This window comes from Hyalella azteca, unplaced genomic scaffold (genome assembly GCF_000764305.2).
Source record: "Hyalella azteca isolate HAZT.00-mixed unplaced genomic scaffold, Hazt_2.0.2 contig712, whole genome shotgun sequence".
Classification (NCBI taxonomy): domain Eukaryota; kingdom Metazoa; phylum Arthropoda; class Malacostraca; order Amphipoda; family Hyalellidae; genus Hyalella; species Hyalella azteca.
Window position 1 is genome coordinate 66,198 of NW_025931049.1, and position 19,030 is coordinate 85,227.

The following is a 19,030-nucleotide window of genomic DNA, read 5'->3' on the forward strand; positions in this document are numbered from 1 at the left end:
GTATCTGCACTTTGTTATGCGCAACTATCAGTCAAGAGAAATTAAATAAGTTCTGCCCATATTTAGGAATAAATAAATTATAAATATGTAAATGATTGATGAAAATCATTAAAATCTTATAATTATTTACTGCATGTCAGGTTAATATGCTTTTTCATGGCTTCTAAAGCTGTATATGAAAGTTCAATAAATTGTCAAAACTTTCTTATGCAGATTTTCTGGTAAAAAGTATTTCAGGTGTTGGTAATCTGCCATCATTAAATACAATCCTGTCCCGTAATATATTTGAGTGCTGGGTTTTGCTGCGCCAACTCCCTGCAGCTGCCGTAGGGAGGGGCTGGTGTGCCATGCCAAGCCTCGCTCAAGTGTGTGCTGATGCTGCCATGGTTGTATGTAGTAGCTCTGTTCATGGTTGAAAATTGAATCTGAGGTTTTGTCCATTTATATCCAGGCATAAATGTCCATTTAAAACTATATGTACCATTAACCTATTTGGGGAATGAAATAAAATTTTCATAGTTGAGCAAGCATTTTTCCTGAGGAACATCTATCACCTTCACTATTTCCTTTTTGAAGGTTTGAATGCTAGGGCTGCCTCATCAACATCTGAAGTTCCAATTGAGAACATCAAGGAGGAACTGTTTGATGCAATGGAGATTGTAAGTGTAAAGGAAGAAAGGAAGAGCCATTCAATTATGATGAAAATTTTCACAAATTAGTTGGCATCCGGTGTCTTGAATATATTCCAATCTTCCATAAAATTGAATAAAACAGTGGATGCAAGAATGTATATATTTATGATAGATTATTTATATGATTGTAAAGAAAATTAACAAGTGATTCCAAGTGAATCTTCAAAAATGTTTAAACACATAATGGTAGTTGATAAGCACTCACAAAATGAGGAGCATCAAAATTGATTAATAAATTTTCTCAATTATTTTTGGAACAAAATTTCCTATATTAATTCTTATGAGTGCAATTATTTTCACCTGTTGGGGCAGGCATGTGAGCCGCCCAGCCCTGGTTGTGGGAACCCGTCAGTCCCTCCTCCCCCGCTGTGTGTGCCCTGCAAGAGAGAAGCGCCAAGTGAGGCTCATGAGGCTCCCTACGCCCCCCAACAACCCTCAGCCATGGCAGGGGTGAAAAGACAAAAGGTATGTACTGTTTGTCAGGCGGAAAATCATCATTTTGTGAGGTGTTGACCCTCAGTTAACATTGTATGAAGGAAAGATTATAGGTAATTAATGAATATTTATAATCTCCTTGCTGCTCAAATCATGACATGAAGTTTCAATATTAGGTACAAGTCATGAAAATGTCATGTTCAGTTGCTCAGCATTACTGAGCGTAGCAGTTCATTTACTTGTTTTACGAAGTTTTCATGTTGCTTGAATTCTCAAGGGATTTTTTTCTGACGCTCATCTTAAGGCAGGTGGCTTTAAGACAAATTTCTGAGCGGCCTTGGCAAGCATAGAAAAATTTAAAATGACTCTCGTTTCTTGTATATTGAGGATATTCAATACACCTGGACAACATTGGAATAAAGATTTTATGAATACATTTTGCTTTGTATAATTTTCTGTTCAAATTATGCATTTGTTGCCATCTGCTTACAAGTAACCAGATAATTGCTGAAATTACCTGCCATGAAGTGACCTGTCTCGGTGTGAGCAGCGCAGCAGCGGCGCGTCGTCCACGGCTGGGGGAGCTACAGCAGCGGCTGGTGGCAGTGGCCACGTCTCTGCAGCAGCGGCTGATGGCGGTGGCCAAGTCTCTGCATCATCCAGCTCCAAGCATTTCACCCAGCAGCTGCAGCACCATATTACTGTAAATATGGGTGCGTCACACAACAGCAACTAAAACTTCATATTTTATCCAAACATTCAACAGAGAAACCTTTCAACTGTACTGAATGCTCATATGCTTGCGTCCGAAAACGAGATCTAAGTAGCCATGCCCTTCGTAAGCATTCTAAAAAATATTGATAACTGCTGGATATTGTCATGGTGCTAACTGCTGGATATTGTCATGATGCCATCTGCTGGATATTGTCATGGTGTCAACTGCTGGATATTGTCATGGTGCCAACTGCTGGATATTGTCATGGTGCCAATTGCTGGCTATTGTCATGGTGCCAACTGCTGGATATTGTCATGGTGCCAACTGCTGATTATTGTCATGGTGCCAATTGCTGGCTATTGTCATGGTGCTAACTGCTGGCTATTGTCATGGTGCCAACTGCTGGCTTTCGTCATGATGCCAACTGCTGGATATTGTCATTGTGCTAACAACTGGACGTTGTCACGATACCAACTTCTAGATATTGTCATGGAAACTTTTGCCAACTGCTCACTAGTAAGTATTAGTCCGTTTGAAATATATAAAGACTTTTTTGTGTGGACAGAAGGGACTTTCAACAATACGCACAATTGAGGTCCAGAAGACTTTAGCTTAAGAGCTGGTTTACAGAATAATAGGCTTAAGTTTAGGGGCAGGATCACAGCATACTAGGCTTAGCTTAGGGGAAGGATTACAGCATACAAGGCCTCAGCCAGGGGGCAGGATTACAACATACAAGGCTTTAGCTTAGGGGCGGAATTACAGCTCAAAATTCTTTGTCTGAGGGGCAGGATTAACAACATAAAAGGCACTAGCTTAGGGCGGGATTACAGCATGCAAAGCTTGAGCTTAGAGAGAGAAGTGAGGGTAAATTTGTTGGTCTGCCCACCAATTGTCAGAGGGACGGGTGGCCCTTGGGTGCGGTTCATGGGAATTGCCAGCCTGGCATCAATTATTGCAGCAACTGCGGTGGTGGTTGTTGCCTTTTTCCATCCTGGCTCGACAATTTTTTTGTAAATTTTAGCTGAGGAAAAACTCTGACTGTAACTTTGTATTATTATGAATATATTTTAGTTTTAATTTCATTTGAATGTAAGTGCTTGCCATGCTGGATGCTGCCAATGGCAGGGCTTATATAACTGATGTTATTCAAGTTAACTTCTAGTTTTAGTTCTGACAAAAGTGTTTTTGTGTAGAATGCAGACCAGGCAAAGGATGAAATAAAAAGACCTAATATCATGGCGACTATTCTTTTTTGCATATCCTTGTTCAAGGCAGCGAACCCATAAGTGCGAAGCGCATAAGTTCAATGATTCTGATCAGGTAGGTATGGATGAGATGTAAAGTATTTTTACCTATGCAATTCTTGTAGTTTAGTACATTAAAGCAAATTTTTTTAAAATGCTAAGAGAAGTTTGTTTGACTTGGTTATTTGTCAATGTGACATAATGAGTTTACTTGAGCTGGTGCAACTTAACCCTCTTAATCTAACCTTATGAAAAATTTGTTTTTATATAATAGTTACCTGACTAAAATATTTTGACTATTCTTGTGTCAGCACATTTATATTAATGCATTTTAATTTTCAACTCCCTTGTCAGATGTATCGTGGAAATAAGACAGGCGTATTTTGGTATAATTAACCTGGACTAATAAGAAATGATCTGGACTATTAGGGCGGGATTACAGCATGCAAAGCTTGAGCTTAGAGAGAGAAGTGAGGGTAAATTTGTTGGTCTGCCCACCAATTGTCAGAGGGACGGGTGGCCCTTGGGTGCGGTTCATGGGAATTGCCAGCCTGGCATCAATTGTTGCAGCAACTGCAGTGGTGGTTGTTGCCTTTTTCCATCCTGGCTCAACAATTTTTTTTGTAAATTTTTAGCTGAGGAAAAACGCTGACTGTAACTTTGTATTATTATGAATATATTTTAGTTTTAATTTCATTTGAATGTAAGTGCTTGCCATGCTGGATGCTGCCAATGGCAGGGCTTATATAACTGATGTTATTCAAGTTAACTTCTAGTTTTATTTTTGACAAAAGTGTTTTTTGTGTAGAATGCAGACCAGGCAAAGGATGAAATAAAAAGACTTAATATCATGGCAACTATTCTTTTTTGCATATCCTTGTTCAAGGCAGCGAACCCATTAGTGCGAAGCACATAAGTTCAATGATTCTGATCAGGTAGGTATGGATGAGATGTAAAATATTTTTACCTATGCAATTCTCGTAGTTTAGTACATTAAAGCGAATTTTTTTAAAATGCTAAGAGAAGTTTGTTTGACATGGTTATTTGTCAATGTGACATAATGAGTTTACTTGAGCTGGTGGAACTTAACCCTCATAACCTAACCTTATGAAAAATTTGTTTTTATATAATAGTTACCTGACTAAAATATTTTGATTATTCTTGTGTCAGCACATTTATATTAATGCATTTTAATTTTCAACTAGAACGACCAAGGAATTGACAGAGTTTTGCCATAGGCACTTGTGCAGAACATATGCTTGAGTTTGCTGGTGAGTTCAGAGAAATGAAGAATCAGTGTTAATACAAGAAATTTGATACTTATAATTTATGTTGTGTTTTGGAGGGTATACAGCTTAATTGGGCTGAGTGCTAAAATAGGAGCAGTAAGTTTTGAGTTTGATCCCAGCTTCTTGTGACGGTTTTGGTCAGAATTGGCATGGTAGCCCGGTTTCTCATAACCGCTAAATTTGAGCACTGAATTGCGTTTCTGAAAGCATAGCAAATTGTAATTATTAATTGGTGACAGGAATGAGAAAATCAGTTATTGGAATGATTCAAGATTTAGCCTCTTCACCGCTGATATTAATATTATGACAGAAAGTTTAAAATTGAAATGGACATTATTATTATGGGGATTTTTTATTTTGAAATATAAATGTGAGAATATACTGCCTATCCATAATTCCACACTGCTGATGAGACTACAGATGGTGAGTTGCCTCTACCAGACTTGTCATTCCCAGATGGACCATCAGTTGAGAAATGTCAGTAGGAGAATACCCACGACTGATACCAGTTTTTAGAGTCCCTCAAGTTTGTAAATGAAAAGCCAAAATTACTAAGGAGCAGTCAAGCCGGAGGAGGAATAATTACACCTGTGGATTTCAAGTAGACCTTGAACATGCTGTTGGGCTCAGTTCAGTTGGACAAAGTACCAGCACTAGTGGATCAGAACAATCAGCCCCAGTTATACAAAACTTACCAATATCTACCCCATTGCTTTAAACTCATTGTCAAAATTTGCTGAGATATTAGACAGCTTACTCAAGACCATGTTGATTGAACCAGTGGATATGCCTGAGAAGTTAGGAAGTTCTTTGCAAATAATATTAGATCAGATAGAGAAATAGATAAATCTCCATTTGGCAAAGAAAAGATATCATCAGTCAATAAAAATTAAGCCAGAGGTTTACTCGTTATAACCTTGTGTGAGTTAAGGAAGAGGAATTTTTCAATCTTCTGTCAGTTACATCTATTGGGAATAAGGTTTTAAGATGCTGGCTGCCATAAATAAAATTACTGACTCGTAGAGTTATTGTCCCAGTTGGTATGGAGACCATGGCAGAGGGAATTTTTGAAGAAATAAAAAACTTCATTCCAATGTACTGTCAGTCAGGCAAAGCATGATAGATAAAAACCAGGATCCTACTCCTACTCAGTGTATGCAGCGAATTTATGCAGGTAAACAGTGGCCTGAATATTATGCATTGGGTACCAGAGTTTTCAGGTGCGGCTCTGCAACTAAATGTGGGATTTGCTTAGGTGCCCACGGATACCAGGATTGCCCAAACAGAAACACAGGAAGCCCCAAGTGTGCCAACTGCCAAGGGAGCAACACAGCAAGCTATGGAGGATGCCCTAAAATGAAAGCAGCCAAATCAGTAAAGTGAGGGCAGAAGAAAAACTTGTACAACCTGGCATCAGCATAAGCTGTTCCTGCTTGTACTGATGCTCAATGCCCCGTGCCTGAACACTCAAGTGGATCCCCCATAGTAATTATCTGCATCAGATTTGAAAGATGCCCACTAACTAATTATTTTGTCTATTCTACCTTGCAGCCTTTACCAGTTGGTGAGAGTGTGTCAGAAATTAAGCTAAAACAAAAAGTGGTGAGATAATATAAAGACTTGACATTAATAAAGTTGTGCACAGGCTGAGCTGGGAGGTGTCAGGATTGGAATATTCCAACTTATGAATTGAATCTTGTGGCTCTAAAGTAAGAAATTTTTTATACATTTGAAATCTTGGAGCCTGATCATGCTCTTATATTAACAATTAGACATTACAATTGTTAACAATTAATGTAGTGGAAATTTTTTTGCCCCGAAAGTGATGGGAAAGCTCTGGTGGAGTCACAAAAGGTGGTGGAGGCATATATCTTGCCAGGGAGGGCATATTCCTAAATACTTATATATTTATTTATTAAAGTGATATTATTCTCATTGGAAAATGCAAATTCAATTCAAATTCAATATAGTGTAACCTTAGTGTGAGTTTGAGTGAATAATCTATCTCACAACTGTCATTTTCAGTTAGAATCTTGATTAATAACTGATTATATGAGCATAAATCTTAGTGGGCTTAGTCCTCATATCCTTACAACCCACTGATGGCCTGGGCCTTTATTTTTCCTTAATGAAGTCTTAGAAGTGAAATTACATCACTTAGCATTAGAATTTTTTACTTATTGCTAAAATACTGCAGCTCTGAAGTGACAAATGTTCAATACATCTGGAAATTATGATGCTCATGAAGATATATGTAACAGCATTTTCCAATTTTCAAAAAACCCCATTGAAATTTCCCAAGAAAATTTTCAGATAATTTGCCTGTTATTCCTCCTCTAGCTCTCTGTCATCCACTTTGGTTTCTGTACTGTTTGTACAGTATTGAAGTCTCAGTCATTTGTCATTGCCAATATATAGCATGAATACATATTTAGTTTATGGTGTAGTCAGCAACCACCAAATACTGTCTATCATGTTTGAACCTTGATTTCTTTAAGGCTTTAAGGCAATGAATTGGCAACTTCAAAGCAATTTTCATCCTCAATTTATGTAGTGCATAACTTAAAATTTTGAGACGTGGGCACAAATAGAATTTTCCCTGATAACAATGACATCAGAAGATTGAGGCCTCATCAGCCATTGTGCCTCTAAATTAAAGAGAAAAATTTGATTATTTATGTTCTTGGGATAAAATTGGCAATTTTGATGAGAACCCACTGACTTATTAGCTTGGACATTTGTTTAAGTTATATGGTTGTTCAAGGTATAGGCATGTGGCTCAGGATGTTTATGCATACTGCCCAGTAGGTATTTCACTCATATAGCTATTGTTAAGAGAGGCATATTTTAATCTGCACTTTGTTACGTGCCTCGATCAGTCAAGATAAATTGAATAAGTTCTGTCCATGGTCGGAAATACATAAATTCTAAATAAATAAATGATTAAGGCAAATTATTTAATTCCCTCAAACGTTTCCTGCATACCAGGTTAAAGTTTTTTCTATGATGTCCCTAAAGATATATATAACAAGTAACAACTCANTCCCTGCAGCTGCCGTGGGGAGGGGCTGGTGTGCCATGCCAAGCCTTGCTCAAGTGTGTGCTGATGCTGGCAGTGTGAAGTGTGAAGGTGAGCCTGGCATTTTGCTCCATCCTGCACTTATAGTTAATTGACATGGTTGTTTGTAGTAGTGCTGTTCATGGTTGGAAATTGAATCCACGGTTTTGTAATTAACAAATATTCAGGCAAAAATTCCCATTAAAAACAATATGTGCCAGTAACCTATATGGGACATTAATAAAAATTTTCTACGTTGAGGGAACTTATTTCTGAATAACATTTTCCACCTTACTTCACTATTTCCTTTTTGCAGTTTTGGATGCTGGGGCTGCCTCCTCAGCCCCTGAAGTTCCAATTGAGAACATCAAGGAGGAGCTGTTGATGCAATGGAGATTATAAGTGTAAAGGAAGAACCATTCAAATATGATGAAAAGGTAAACATGTTAGCTGGCATATGGAAACTATATTATGATTTAAATATTTTGTTAAATGCAACAAAGTCTTGTATTAGAGAAATGTAAAATTTTACATATTTTAAGATAAATCTTACAAAACAATGTTTTATACTATTGAACGTATGTGTCAAACTCAGCAAGATTTTCCAGAAATTTGGCTTTCTCATTTATGGAAATATTTTTCATCTGCCCTGGCAGGCCCATGAGCTGCCCAGCCCTGGTTGTGAGAACCCACCAGTCCCTCCTCTCCCGCTGTGTGTGCCCTGCAAGAGGGAAGCGCCAAGTGATGCTCATGAGGCTCCCCACGCCCCTCAACAACCCTCAGTCATAGCAGGGGTGACAGAAAAACAGGTGGGGAGTGTTTGCCAAGGAAAATATATTTTGTTTGTAAGGTGTATCTCCTGTGTTGTTTTATTGAAATTATTAATTATGAGTGAACTTTGTAAGAAGACAAGAAACATAATTAGTGAATCTGTGGATTACTTGGTTTCTCAATCCATGATTCGTGTTGAAATTTAAAATCAAGTGTATAATCTTCATGAAAATTATTTATGTTCAATGAAATGTTCAATGTATTTATGTTCAATGTCTTCTTAAAGTCTAGCAGCTCCACAATAAGTTCTTTTCCTTTCATTTTTGAAGACCTTGATATGTTCATGACTAAATTCCTAAGTACTTTTCCTGATGCATGCCCAAGGGTAGGTAGAGAGAAGAAATATTTATGCTAGGCAAGACCATCAGAATATTTATGTGAGGCAAGACCCTCAGAATATTTATGGGAGGCAAGACCCTCAGAATATTTTTGTGAGGCAAGACCCTCAGAATATTTTTGTGAGGCAAGACCCTCAGAATATTTATGTGAGGCAAGACCCTCAGAATATTTAAGGCATCATTCCTCATATTGAGTCTGCATTGACCAGGACAATATTAACTGAGAAAATATAATGACCATATTCTTTCCATTTTCAAAAGTTATTTTTCTCGGCCTGCAGTCATTAGCTTGTAATCTAGTTTGTTAGTGGGTTTGGTCAGCTATGAGCTCCTGGGAAGGATGTTCCCAGTGAGGCTGTCTTGGGCATCAGTGCATCAGGAGTGTGGGGTGTTGGCTTGCATATTTTGTATGGTTGTTTGTTTGGCTACACTTTTTTCATGATGTTAATATTTGGTAACATTTTTCTCGTGATACTAATTTTGTTAATTTGTATTTTGCACATCTCTTATGTTATTCATACTATCATTGTCAGTTTACTGATGTAATGGCGAAGCTTATCTCTAAAAAATTACTTCTAACATCTCAATATTTTCTCGATTTTCTTGCAAAATTCAATTTCTGTACATAAAACTTAACTAATAAGTTATTGTTTGCCCTGCATTGCGTTTGCTAAGAAGTAACCTGTTAAATGCTGCAATTATTCGCCTTGAGCAGCGCAGCAGCGGCGCGCCGTCCACTGCTGCAGCAGCTGGTGGCGGTGGCCACGTCTCTGCAGTAGCGGCTGATGGCGGTGGCCACGTCTCTGCAGCAGCGGCTGGTGACGGTGGCCACGTCTCTGCATCATCCAGCTCCAAGCAGCTCACCCAGAGGCTGCAGCGACATATTCCTGATAAACATGCACGCAAGAGAGCATATAACTGTGCTGATTGTGATTATGTCTGTTTTTTTAAGAATAACTTGAGGCAACATATTCTCCATAAACATTCAGCAGAGAAACCCCTGCACTGTCCCGACTGTAAATATGGGTGCGTCACTCAACGGCAACTAAGACAGCATATTTTATTCAAACATTCAGCAGAGAAACCTTTTTCCTGCTCTGAGTGCTCATATGTCTGCGTCACATAACAAAATCTAAATAGTCATATTCTTTATAAACATTCTGCAGAGAAACCTCTGCACTGTCCCGACTGTAAATATGGGTGCGTCACACAACGGCAACTAAGACTGCATATTTTATCCAAACATTCAGCAGAGAAACCTCTTTCCTGCTCTGAGTGCTCATATACTTGCGTCACAAAATTAGATCTACGTAGACATATTCTTTATAAACATTCAGTACAGAAACCTTTTACCTGCTCTGAATGCCCATATGCTTGCGTCACACGAACCGATTTAAGTCGACATAGCCTTTCCAAGCATTCAGCTGGGAAGCCTTTTGGCTGTTCCCGGTGTGAATTTTCGTGCGTCGATCGTCGCGATCTCGATCGACATATTCTCCGTATGCATTCTTCAGCAAAACATCACCCAATGGAGTGAAATTCTTGATTAATTTACGATATAAACGAGTAAATCTCCGTTGCTAGGTGCTGTTCCCGGTGCCCCAGGCTCAATTTTCTTGTTGATATTGGCATGGTGCTGTCCGGTGTCAATCAGGCGTCTCATTCTATTCATTATAATTGAGACGTAATATTCACTAGACGTGATACAGATTGATGTAAAAGTACTAGACATGAGTCAGCATGGGCATCATCACATGAAAGATCACGCGGTCAAACCTTCAGTAGTGGGCGGAAGCCGTAATTCTATAAAAGGGCTGGGAACCTTAGTAAGGCCCCCGCAGAAGCTGACAAGTACACCCGCCGCGATGTTAACTCGCGTTAGAACTACTCCGACCTAAAGGTCGACGTCTTAGCTTTACCTGTATCATATCACTCTTGTCTTACCACCCCGTATCAAGATAGGTTCTCTAGACAGATGGTGTTTTGCTTATCTCTCACGAACTTAGTCACGAATCCCTGTTCTCAGGTTTAGGAAGAAACATAAAAAGTCTGAAGGTGCGTATACAATGATCCGGGACATTACCAACAGCTGGATATTTTCATTGCATAATTAACCAACTGCTCGCTAGAAACCACGAGACAATTTTAAAAATCTTAAGACGTTTGATGCGTAAAAATTTGAACTTGTTCTTGAATGTTTACATGAAAATTGTCATTGCATAGAAATACCTCTTTTCAATGCATATTATGTACTTCTTAATATTTTCTCGCGATTTGTCAGGGTTTTCAGTATTTTTGGACAACAAGGATCAGAGTATGGACATTGAGATTTAATTCAGACGTATTATTGGCTAGATGCTGAAGAGATGAACGGAGACGCTGAGTTAGTATCAGCAAAATCGCACGAGCGAGACCGCCTCATGACGCTCATCCAGGGTACAGCATACAAGGCTTTAGCTTAGGTGCAAGATTACTGCATACAATGCTTTAGCTTAGGTGAAGGATTTGTTACTCTGCCCACCAAGTGTGGGAGCGACGTGGTGGCCCTCGGGCGCGGTTCATGAGAATATCCAGCCTGGCATCAATAGTTGCAGCTGCTGCCATGGTGGTTGCCATCTTTTGTCCATCCTGGCTTGACCCTATTTACGAATTTGAGTTTAAGGCTAAAGTTTTCTATGTAACTTTTATATAATCGCGTCTATTTTGTTTTCTGAAGTTCATTTCAATGTAATCCGATTTCTCTGCTGTCTCTTTCAGGGTTCAAATAACTGATGATATTTTAGTTAAGTTCCTGTTTTATTTTCCACGCATATCTCGTGTGTTTGGAACGCTGACCAGGTGGAGGTTGAAGTAAAAAGCATTGATTTCATATTGACTTTTTTTTCCTCATATCTTTTTCAAGGCGGCGAACCTCACGAAACTCGTTTGAATGAACAGCGTACAATTATAGTTATTCTGAATAGAGATGGTTGAAATTTAAAGTATTTTGCCTTCATTATTTGTTTACTTTGCTATTTCTTATTAAACAGATTGTTTCAAAAGGCTAGGAGAAGTTTGTTTTGACTTGGCTTTTGTCAATAGGACGTCATAACATAACCTGAACTGGCTCCACTTAACCTATCCTAACTTAATCTTTAGGAAAATCAATTCTCATCAAATACGTTGCCGACTAGAAAATTTTGACTATGCTCCAGGTGGCGATCACGAATTGACTTAGTTTCATGATAGGCACTTGCATAAAACGTGGGCTTGAGTCTGATGATGAGTTCAGCGAAATGAAGAATCAGTGTTGCTACAGCGATTCTGTTGACACGTGCCATATTATGTTGCGTTATGAATTGTGTACAACTTCAAGGGACAACGTAGCCCAATGATTACAGTTCAGAGTACCGAGATTTGAGCAATGGATGCGTGTTTGAACCGAGCTTCTCGTTACAGTAATGGTCATAATATGCTTGGTGGCCGTGTGGCTTAGAACAGCAAAATTTTCGCAGTGAATTGTGGGTCTAAAATCACACTAAGCTTTAAACATTCTGCTATGTAGAGAATCAGCAATGAGCAAGATTTGGCCTCGTCAATGCTGACAATAATATTTGTAGAAATGCTTTAAAATTGGAATGGACATGATTATAAGCGTTTTGATGTGCTGGAATTCAGGGGTATTTGTTCTTATAAAGTCCATAGTAATGACATGTAATGCAGTAGCGACTTGCCGGCGCCTTATGCCTATTCCTCATTAAATTTTTCTGTTAAGAACAGTCTGAATTATGAAATCTAATATGAAATACGAGCAAGAAATCTACTTTCATGAATGGATTTTGATCATTTAGTTATTATGAACATAGAATCACACAATAATGCACCATACATGGTACCTGTGTTGAATCTCTGATACTCATTCAGAAACTGCTACGTTTCGTATAAAAAATCCAGAATCTATATTTTCCGCGCCTTATGACAGATGTATTTTTCGCCGCATGTTGAAGTTGAACTCGCCGCCGCTCTCCAAGTACTGCTTCCCCGTCCGGACGTGAGGCAAGTGGTGAAGAATCAAGTCCTCAGAAAGTGGACAAAAGAAGAAGAAGTACTGGGGCGCCAGTACCTCCGTCGGTGACGCGCCTCATCTTAACAAACTCGCATAGTGGTAAACGAGATACTATTTTTGCTCTTTTTTGTGTCCTATTAGAAGACCAGCTAAGTATCATAGATAACTGCATCATGTACATGCCTTACATGAGAATATTAAACAAACTAAGACTGTAAGTCACATAAGTGGCAACTAAAGAGCCTGTCATTGTGAAAATGCTGCATATTTATGCCTGTGAAAACTAAAATTGTGGAAATCCATGTATTTCTGTCTAGTTAGCTATAATTAAAGATTGCTTCTCTTTTTCAATAATTCGTGGAGTATTGAGTTAGAGCTTATAATTTATTTTTCATGCTTAGCAAATTGTGCACGAAAAATGAATTGATATACATGAAATGGGGTGACTTGGACCATTTTTAGCACCTACATTTTTGTGATGCATATAATCACACAGTAATTACTAAATATATAAAAAAAATTGCACTGCTCCATCAGAAACACCAAGAGTGCAAGCCTCAAAAATTGCAGTGTCATTCGACACCCGTTGCCACTTGCGCAATGCCTGGTCTGGGCGTCAGGCTGTGTGGTTGCTTCAGAAACCATTGTTATCTTATCTGATATATTGTATTTGTATAGACTTTTTCAGGTGTCAAAAGTTGAACTTAAACATATCTTTTAAAGGTGATTTACAAAAAAGGCATGCAAAAATGTGTTGCATTTCCTAAATTTTTCTATCATAATTAGTCAAGGTTTTCAGAAACATCTGAAATTGAATGCAGCATGCAGGTATGATCATTTGTGTCTCATTAACAGGTGGCTTCTGTCCTGATTTTCCAGTTTGGATCTTTCAAGAGTCCTGACCAGACTTGCTGATAAACCTGTCAATGCCACCTGACCGGCTGACTCCAGGGTGCAGAAAGTGGGTGAATATTGGAAGATCTTTGGCAATGCATTAGCAGCAAAATTTATGCCTTCAGAAGATCTTGCCAACACATTTGGATTGAAACTATTGCATTTTAGATATTTGCCAGTCTCAGCAATGGGCACTGCTCACGTACTTGCACCAGTGGCAGGAGGTGCACCAGTGGCTGCACTTTTTACAAATTTCCAGTTTCTGGTTGGTCATATGAGACTGCAAAGCACAATCCACAATTTGGTAATTTCCGTTCCAAATAAAATTGCAATTGTCTATTGCAATGCCTGCTGTGTCAAAGATGCATTCTACAAAGTTAGTTGCATAAAAATTAAAAAAAAATGTTTGAAATGCATCTTCCTAAGGGGCCAGAAAGACCACTGGCCACTCTCTATGCCCATTGGACTCCTTGCAATCTACAACTTGCACATTTTTTTACCATTGTCATCTCCACTCATGTATACCACTCCCCACTCATGGTGTGGTGTGACTCTTACATCATGAGTGTGCAATTTTTACATTGTTATTGTCCTAATATCATCCTCTGGTTGTATTAAAATTCTTATAGGCTGGCCTCTGACTATAAGAGATGAGCGCGAGATTGGAAAGCAATCACATAATGAGTTCACTTCCTTATATTTTCTTTTCTATTGCAACCAAAATGATTTGATGAGAAATAAAGAACATTTTCATTTACTGTATTCAATTATCAACTCCAATCAATTGTCTTTATAATCGTCAAAGTCATAAATTTCTTACCGCAGATTAGATATGCAACTAGATACCTATATTTCATGTAACTATCCTACCAGAAAATGTATCTATTATGGATGTACTATTAACATAGGTGCATATCTATTCTGTATTGTTAGAATTTTATGACTCTGAATATCATAAAGACAATTGATTGGAGTTAATAATCAAAATTGCCACTGTAGCAACATCCATTGATCACTTGATGCTAGTGTAAATCCAGGAAATTGAAATATTACTGCATTATTTTGATTTCAATACATAAGCAAATATTATGCAATTGCTTTTATCTTGCACTCATCTCTATAGTCAAAGGCTTGCCTAAGAATTTTAACATGAAAAGAGGATGATATAAGATATAGTCCCCAATGTTATGGTTGTACTGGAAGCCGCTAAATGATCATGTGGCTGGAATCAAACTATTGATGCGCACTTCAATCAACCTTTATCAAGCCTTTGCTGTTGTGGTCAAAAAATCCCACTCATCAGAAATATGATCAGTTCACACTTGCTGTTTGTTTGCTAGTAGTCGTTTTGTTCATTTTGGTGATGAGCAATGGTTTTGAATACCTATTGATTTTCCCGTCTTCATAAAAATATGCACATCTTTCCATCAATCAATGTCATCAATCAAACTTACCATCAATAACCATCAAGCATTGCTTCAAGCAAAGTGTCCAACTGGTTCCTACACTGTCAACTATGCTGAAGTTAATTGATTGACACAAGCTTTTGATCAAGCTGCTAGATTATTTGCGTCTAGTTTTGGACAGTGTTGTATTGCCGATACAATACTTGACTGTCTTATCTAACTTACAATATTAACCACACATTGAGAGTTTTCAAAAGGTTTCTCTTCAACAGTTTTATTCTATAAGTGAGCAACAAAGAAATTTAAGCTGCTCTAATTGTGGCGTGAGAGAAATTATAAGCAGAGTTTGTATAACAATCCAGTAAATTGTAAATACAATAAGCATGCATTGCTTAATTGGATTTAAGAAACCTCTCATTCTGGCCATTTCAAAAACGCAGCATGAAAATAAATTCCTATATACGTTTTGTTAGTCATAAGCAAAATAATGATAAATTATTGAAATATTGCTATTAGCACTGCATTGCAAAATAAAACCTGTATTAGTTAGGCCACAGTACATTTCAAATTGCTGGAATTTGGCATGGTCACCTATTGCATCCCATTTATCAATAAAAATGAGACCAAAAAATTGATGACATAATTGAGGTGTGCTCTACTCTAAAATGAGCAGTTTTGCTGTTTTAATGAAAAATTTGATGATGTTAAATAAGAGAAAAAATTTGCTTCACTATTGCTCCATTGTGCATTAAAGGTATCCATTTAATTTCTGAACTATAGCCACCATAAGAACATAAACATATATATTTTTTGTCCCAGCCATTGCGGCCCCTTCAGCATTATATAATTTCTTTCTATGCTGTTGGTTCAATGTAAAAAAACATTATACAGATACATCGGCCTATGAATCAAGCCTTTGCTGTTGTGGTCAAAAAATCCCACTCATCAGAAATATGATCAGTTCACACTTGCTGTTTGTTTGCTAGTAGTCGTTTTGTTCATTTTAGTGATGAGCAATGGTTTTGAATACGTATTGATTTTCCCGTCTTCATAAAAATATGCACATCTTTCCATCAATCAATGTCATCAATCAAATTTACCATCAATAACCATCAAGCGTTGCTTCAAGCAAAGTGTCCACCTGGTTCCTACACTGTCAACTATGCTGAAGTTAATCGATTGACACAAGCTTTTGATCAAACTGCTTGATTATTTGGGGCTAGTTTTGGACAGTGTTGTATTGCCGATACAATACTTGACTGTCTTATCTAACTTACAATATTAACCACACATTGAGAGTTTTCAAAAGGTTTCTCTTCAACAGTTTTATTCTATAAGTGAGCAACAAAGAAATTTAAGCTGCTCTAATTGTGGCGTGAGAGAAATTATAAGCAGAGTTTGTATTATATTCCAGTAAATTGTAAATACAATAAGCAAGCATTGCTTAATTGGATTTTAAAAACCTCTCATTCTGGCCATTTCAAAAACGCAGCATGAAAACAAATTCCTATATACGTTTTGTTAGTCATAAGCAAAATAATGATAAATTATTGAAATATTGCTATTAGCACTGCATTGAAAAATAAAACCTGTATTAGTAAGGCCACAGTACATTTCAAATTGCTGGAATTTGGCATGGTCACCTATTGCATCCCATTTATCAATAAAAATGAGACCAAAAAATTGATGACATAATTGAATGGGGTGCTCTACTCTAAAATGAGCAGTTTTGCTGTTTTAATGAAAAATTTGATGATGTTAAATAAGAGGAAAAATTTGCTTCACTATTGCTCCATTGTGCATTAAAGGTATCCATTTAATTTTTGAACTACGTATAGCCACCATAAGAACATAAACATATATATTTTTTGTCCCAGCCATTGCGGCCCCTTCAGCATTATATAATTTCTTTCTATGCTGTTGGTTCAATGTAAAAAAACCATTATACAGATACATCGGCCTATGTCATGGCTTTGTTGTTAAAAGTATATTTTCTCATAAGAATTTGTGTGAATACTAAACAAAATTTTTGAATATTTGTCTCTTAGTAGCAATTAGAATGATGACATACTGATTTGTGGTGTAATAATCAAGATAATTGATTATTATTTCAATTACAAGGTATGAATAATAACAGTAGTTTGTAAATATTTTTCATCAAGGTTTATTATGTTAAGGAGGTTAAAAAAATTATTTGATTATATAGGATGTATTTAAAAAATAGTTCAAAATCTGAAAGACTGCAAGTGCACACGGTAAGGTTTCCGGTACATTGGATGGATCAGGATGCAGCAAAGCTTGTCCGAAAATCAGTCGCAATGAGTGTAAGTGTTGCAGTGTGTGGAGAGTAAGGGATATACTATTAAAGTTGTTAGTAGCATTTATTTATTAAATATTACCCAGTGATGCATCTTGAATATGGCTGGCAGCATTTTGGGCCTAAAATCCATATCTTGACAATGCTGGTTGCAAACTCTACACCCTGGCCACCTGTAACCTGGAAGGCTGTAACCTAGACTTGAATTTTTCCTCCTACTACTGAAAGATTGCAGCTCCAAAATAACATATAAGATAATTTCCGAATCTTACAGCTGTATGATGCCCTTCAGTCAATAATTATGAGATAATTAATTCACTCTACTGGAAATTTAGTAGCTCCAAACATGGTAAAAAAGATCTAGCATCTGGCTGAAATTTTCAAAAATTGCTGGTGAAAATTTTTGTTTTATGGGTAATTTAAAAAATTGATTGCACAAACATTCTGATTATCTTATTTATAGGATTTTTTAGCCATTTTTTATGTATTTGCAAGCCATGATTCTATTTCATTCAGCTGTGAATTTCACATCCGTACCATGAGCCATTTATGAGCTGCAAAGTCCTGTGCATGTGTTACCCATTATCTCTAATTTTACCCTAGAAACATCAACAAGTACATTTTTCTTTACTTTAGAGGCAACTGAACATGTGATAATGTATTGTTTGTGTTTTTGTTGGAGAATAGATGCAGTTGTAGTAACAGTCTGACTGACCACAACTATGCAATCTCCAACAAAACGTTCTAGGTTGGGTCATTATGCAAGATATTTAGGCAGGAGCATTGTACTAAGCACCATGGAAGTTGAAAATATTGTGAAATGATATGCTTTTGAACCGCAATTCAATCAAACAAAAACACATTACAATAGAGCCACACAATTTCATACCCACTGAAATTATATGATATTAGAGCTGTGATATTTCAGAAAAAGTAGGACTTTTCCTAACTAGACTGTAAGTGGGGATATTTTGCCACAGTCATGGCTAGCTTATGTCCCATTTACCAGAATGGTCTGATAGAAGCTCGGAAACTAGATGAAGCTCATCCATGGATTTTCCATGTGAGCTTGCAACACAATGGATACAAATTTTATCTTTTTAATATAGGCAGGCATGGAATATTTCTGCTGATCTCCCATAAACAAGAATAGGTACAGCAGCTACCTCCCTCACTCCAGATGTGAGTGAGAGCTAAGCTTGGAAATTAGGCAGATGCTACCTTTGAATTAGATAGAAACACATGGCTGTGCAGACAATTTCTCATCTTCCTATAGCCCTTTTCTAATTTAATTTGTAAAAATTAGAAAAAAATTTTAAATTTCTTCCTTCAAGTTTCAAAAATTGCCTGGAAACAATCATTGTCACTGGCAAATTTAAGAAAATTATGCTTGATATTCCAGATTAAAGTGACAATTCAACTGAAAAATTGTGCTAAAGCCACCTGTTAACAATAGACTAGAATGATCATGATCTCAGACAATTTTACCCATCCCTATGTCCCCTGTTCAATTTATCCTTGAAAAATTAAAAAAATAGCATGTTTGGCCTGCAGTTTTGGAAAATCATTTGCACAATGATTGATTTTATTGGTGATTTTGTAAAATTTTCACATTAGTCAAAATTAATGTGGAGTCATTCAAGTTCCTAACTAAAAATGATAGGCAAATGATGTGCAAATCATGGCATTGTTTTATTAAGATTATTGGATTGAATCTCCAGTATAATGAAATTAGGTAGATGATACAACTTATCATTCCAAGC

The 19,030-nt window shown here is 37.2% G+C and overlaps 1 protein-coding gene across 1 annotated transcript; it reads left to right on the top strand.

Annotated features, from left to right (window-relative positions):
• Positions 1-308: 308 nt before the first annotated feature.
• Positions 309-1,863, top strand: LOC108665490. The gene is made up of 3 exons (XM_018152246.2): positions 309-659; positions 1,005-1,157; positions 1,678-1,863. Exons 1-3 carry the CDS (start codon positions 651-653, stop codon positions 1,861-1,863), a joined length of 348 nt encoding a protein of 115 aa, XP_018007735.1. The 5' UTR covers positions 309-650.
• Positions 1,864-19,030: the final 17,167 nt, after the last annotated feature.

Bases quoted from the DNA above. Each gene is read 5' to 3' on its own strand.
- LOC108665490 (XM_018152246.2), top strand. The intron at 1,158-1,677 runs GTATGTACTGTT...CGGTGTGAGCAG, and splicing joins CAGGGGTGAAAAGACAAAAG to CGCAGCAGCGGCGCGTCGTC.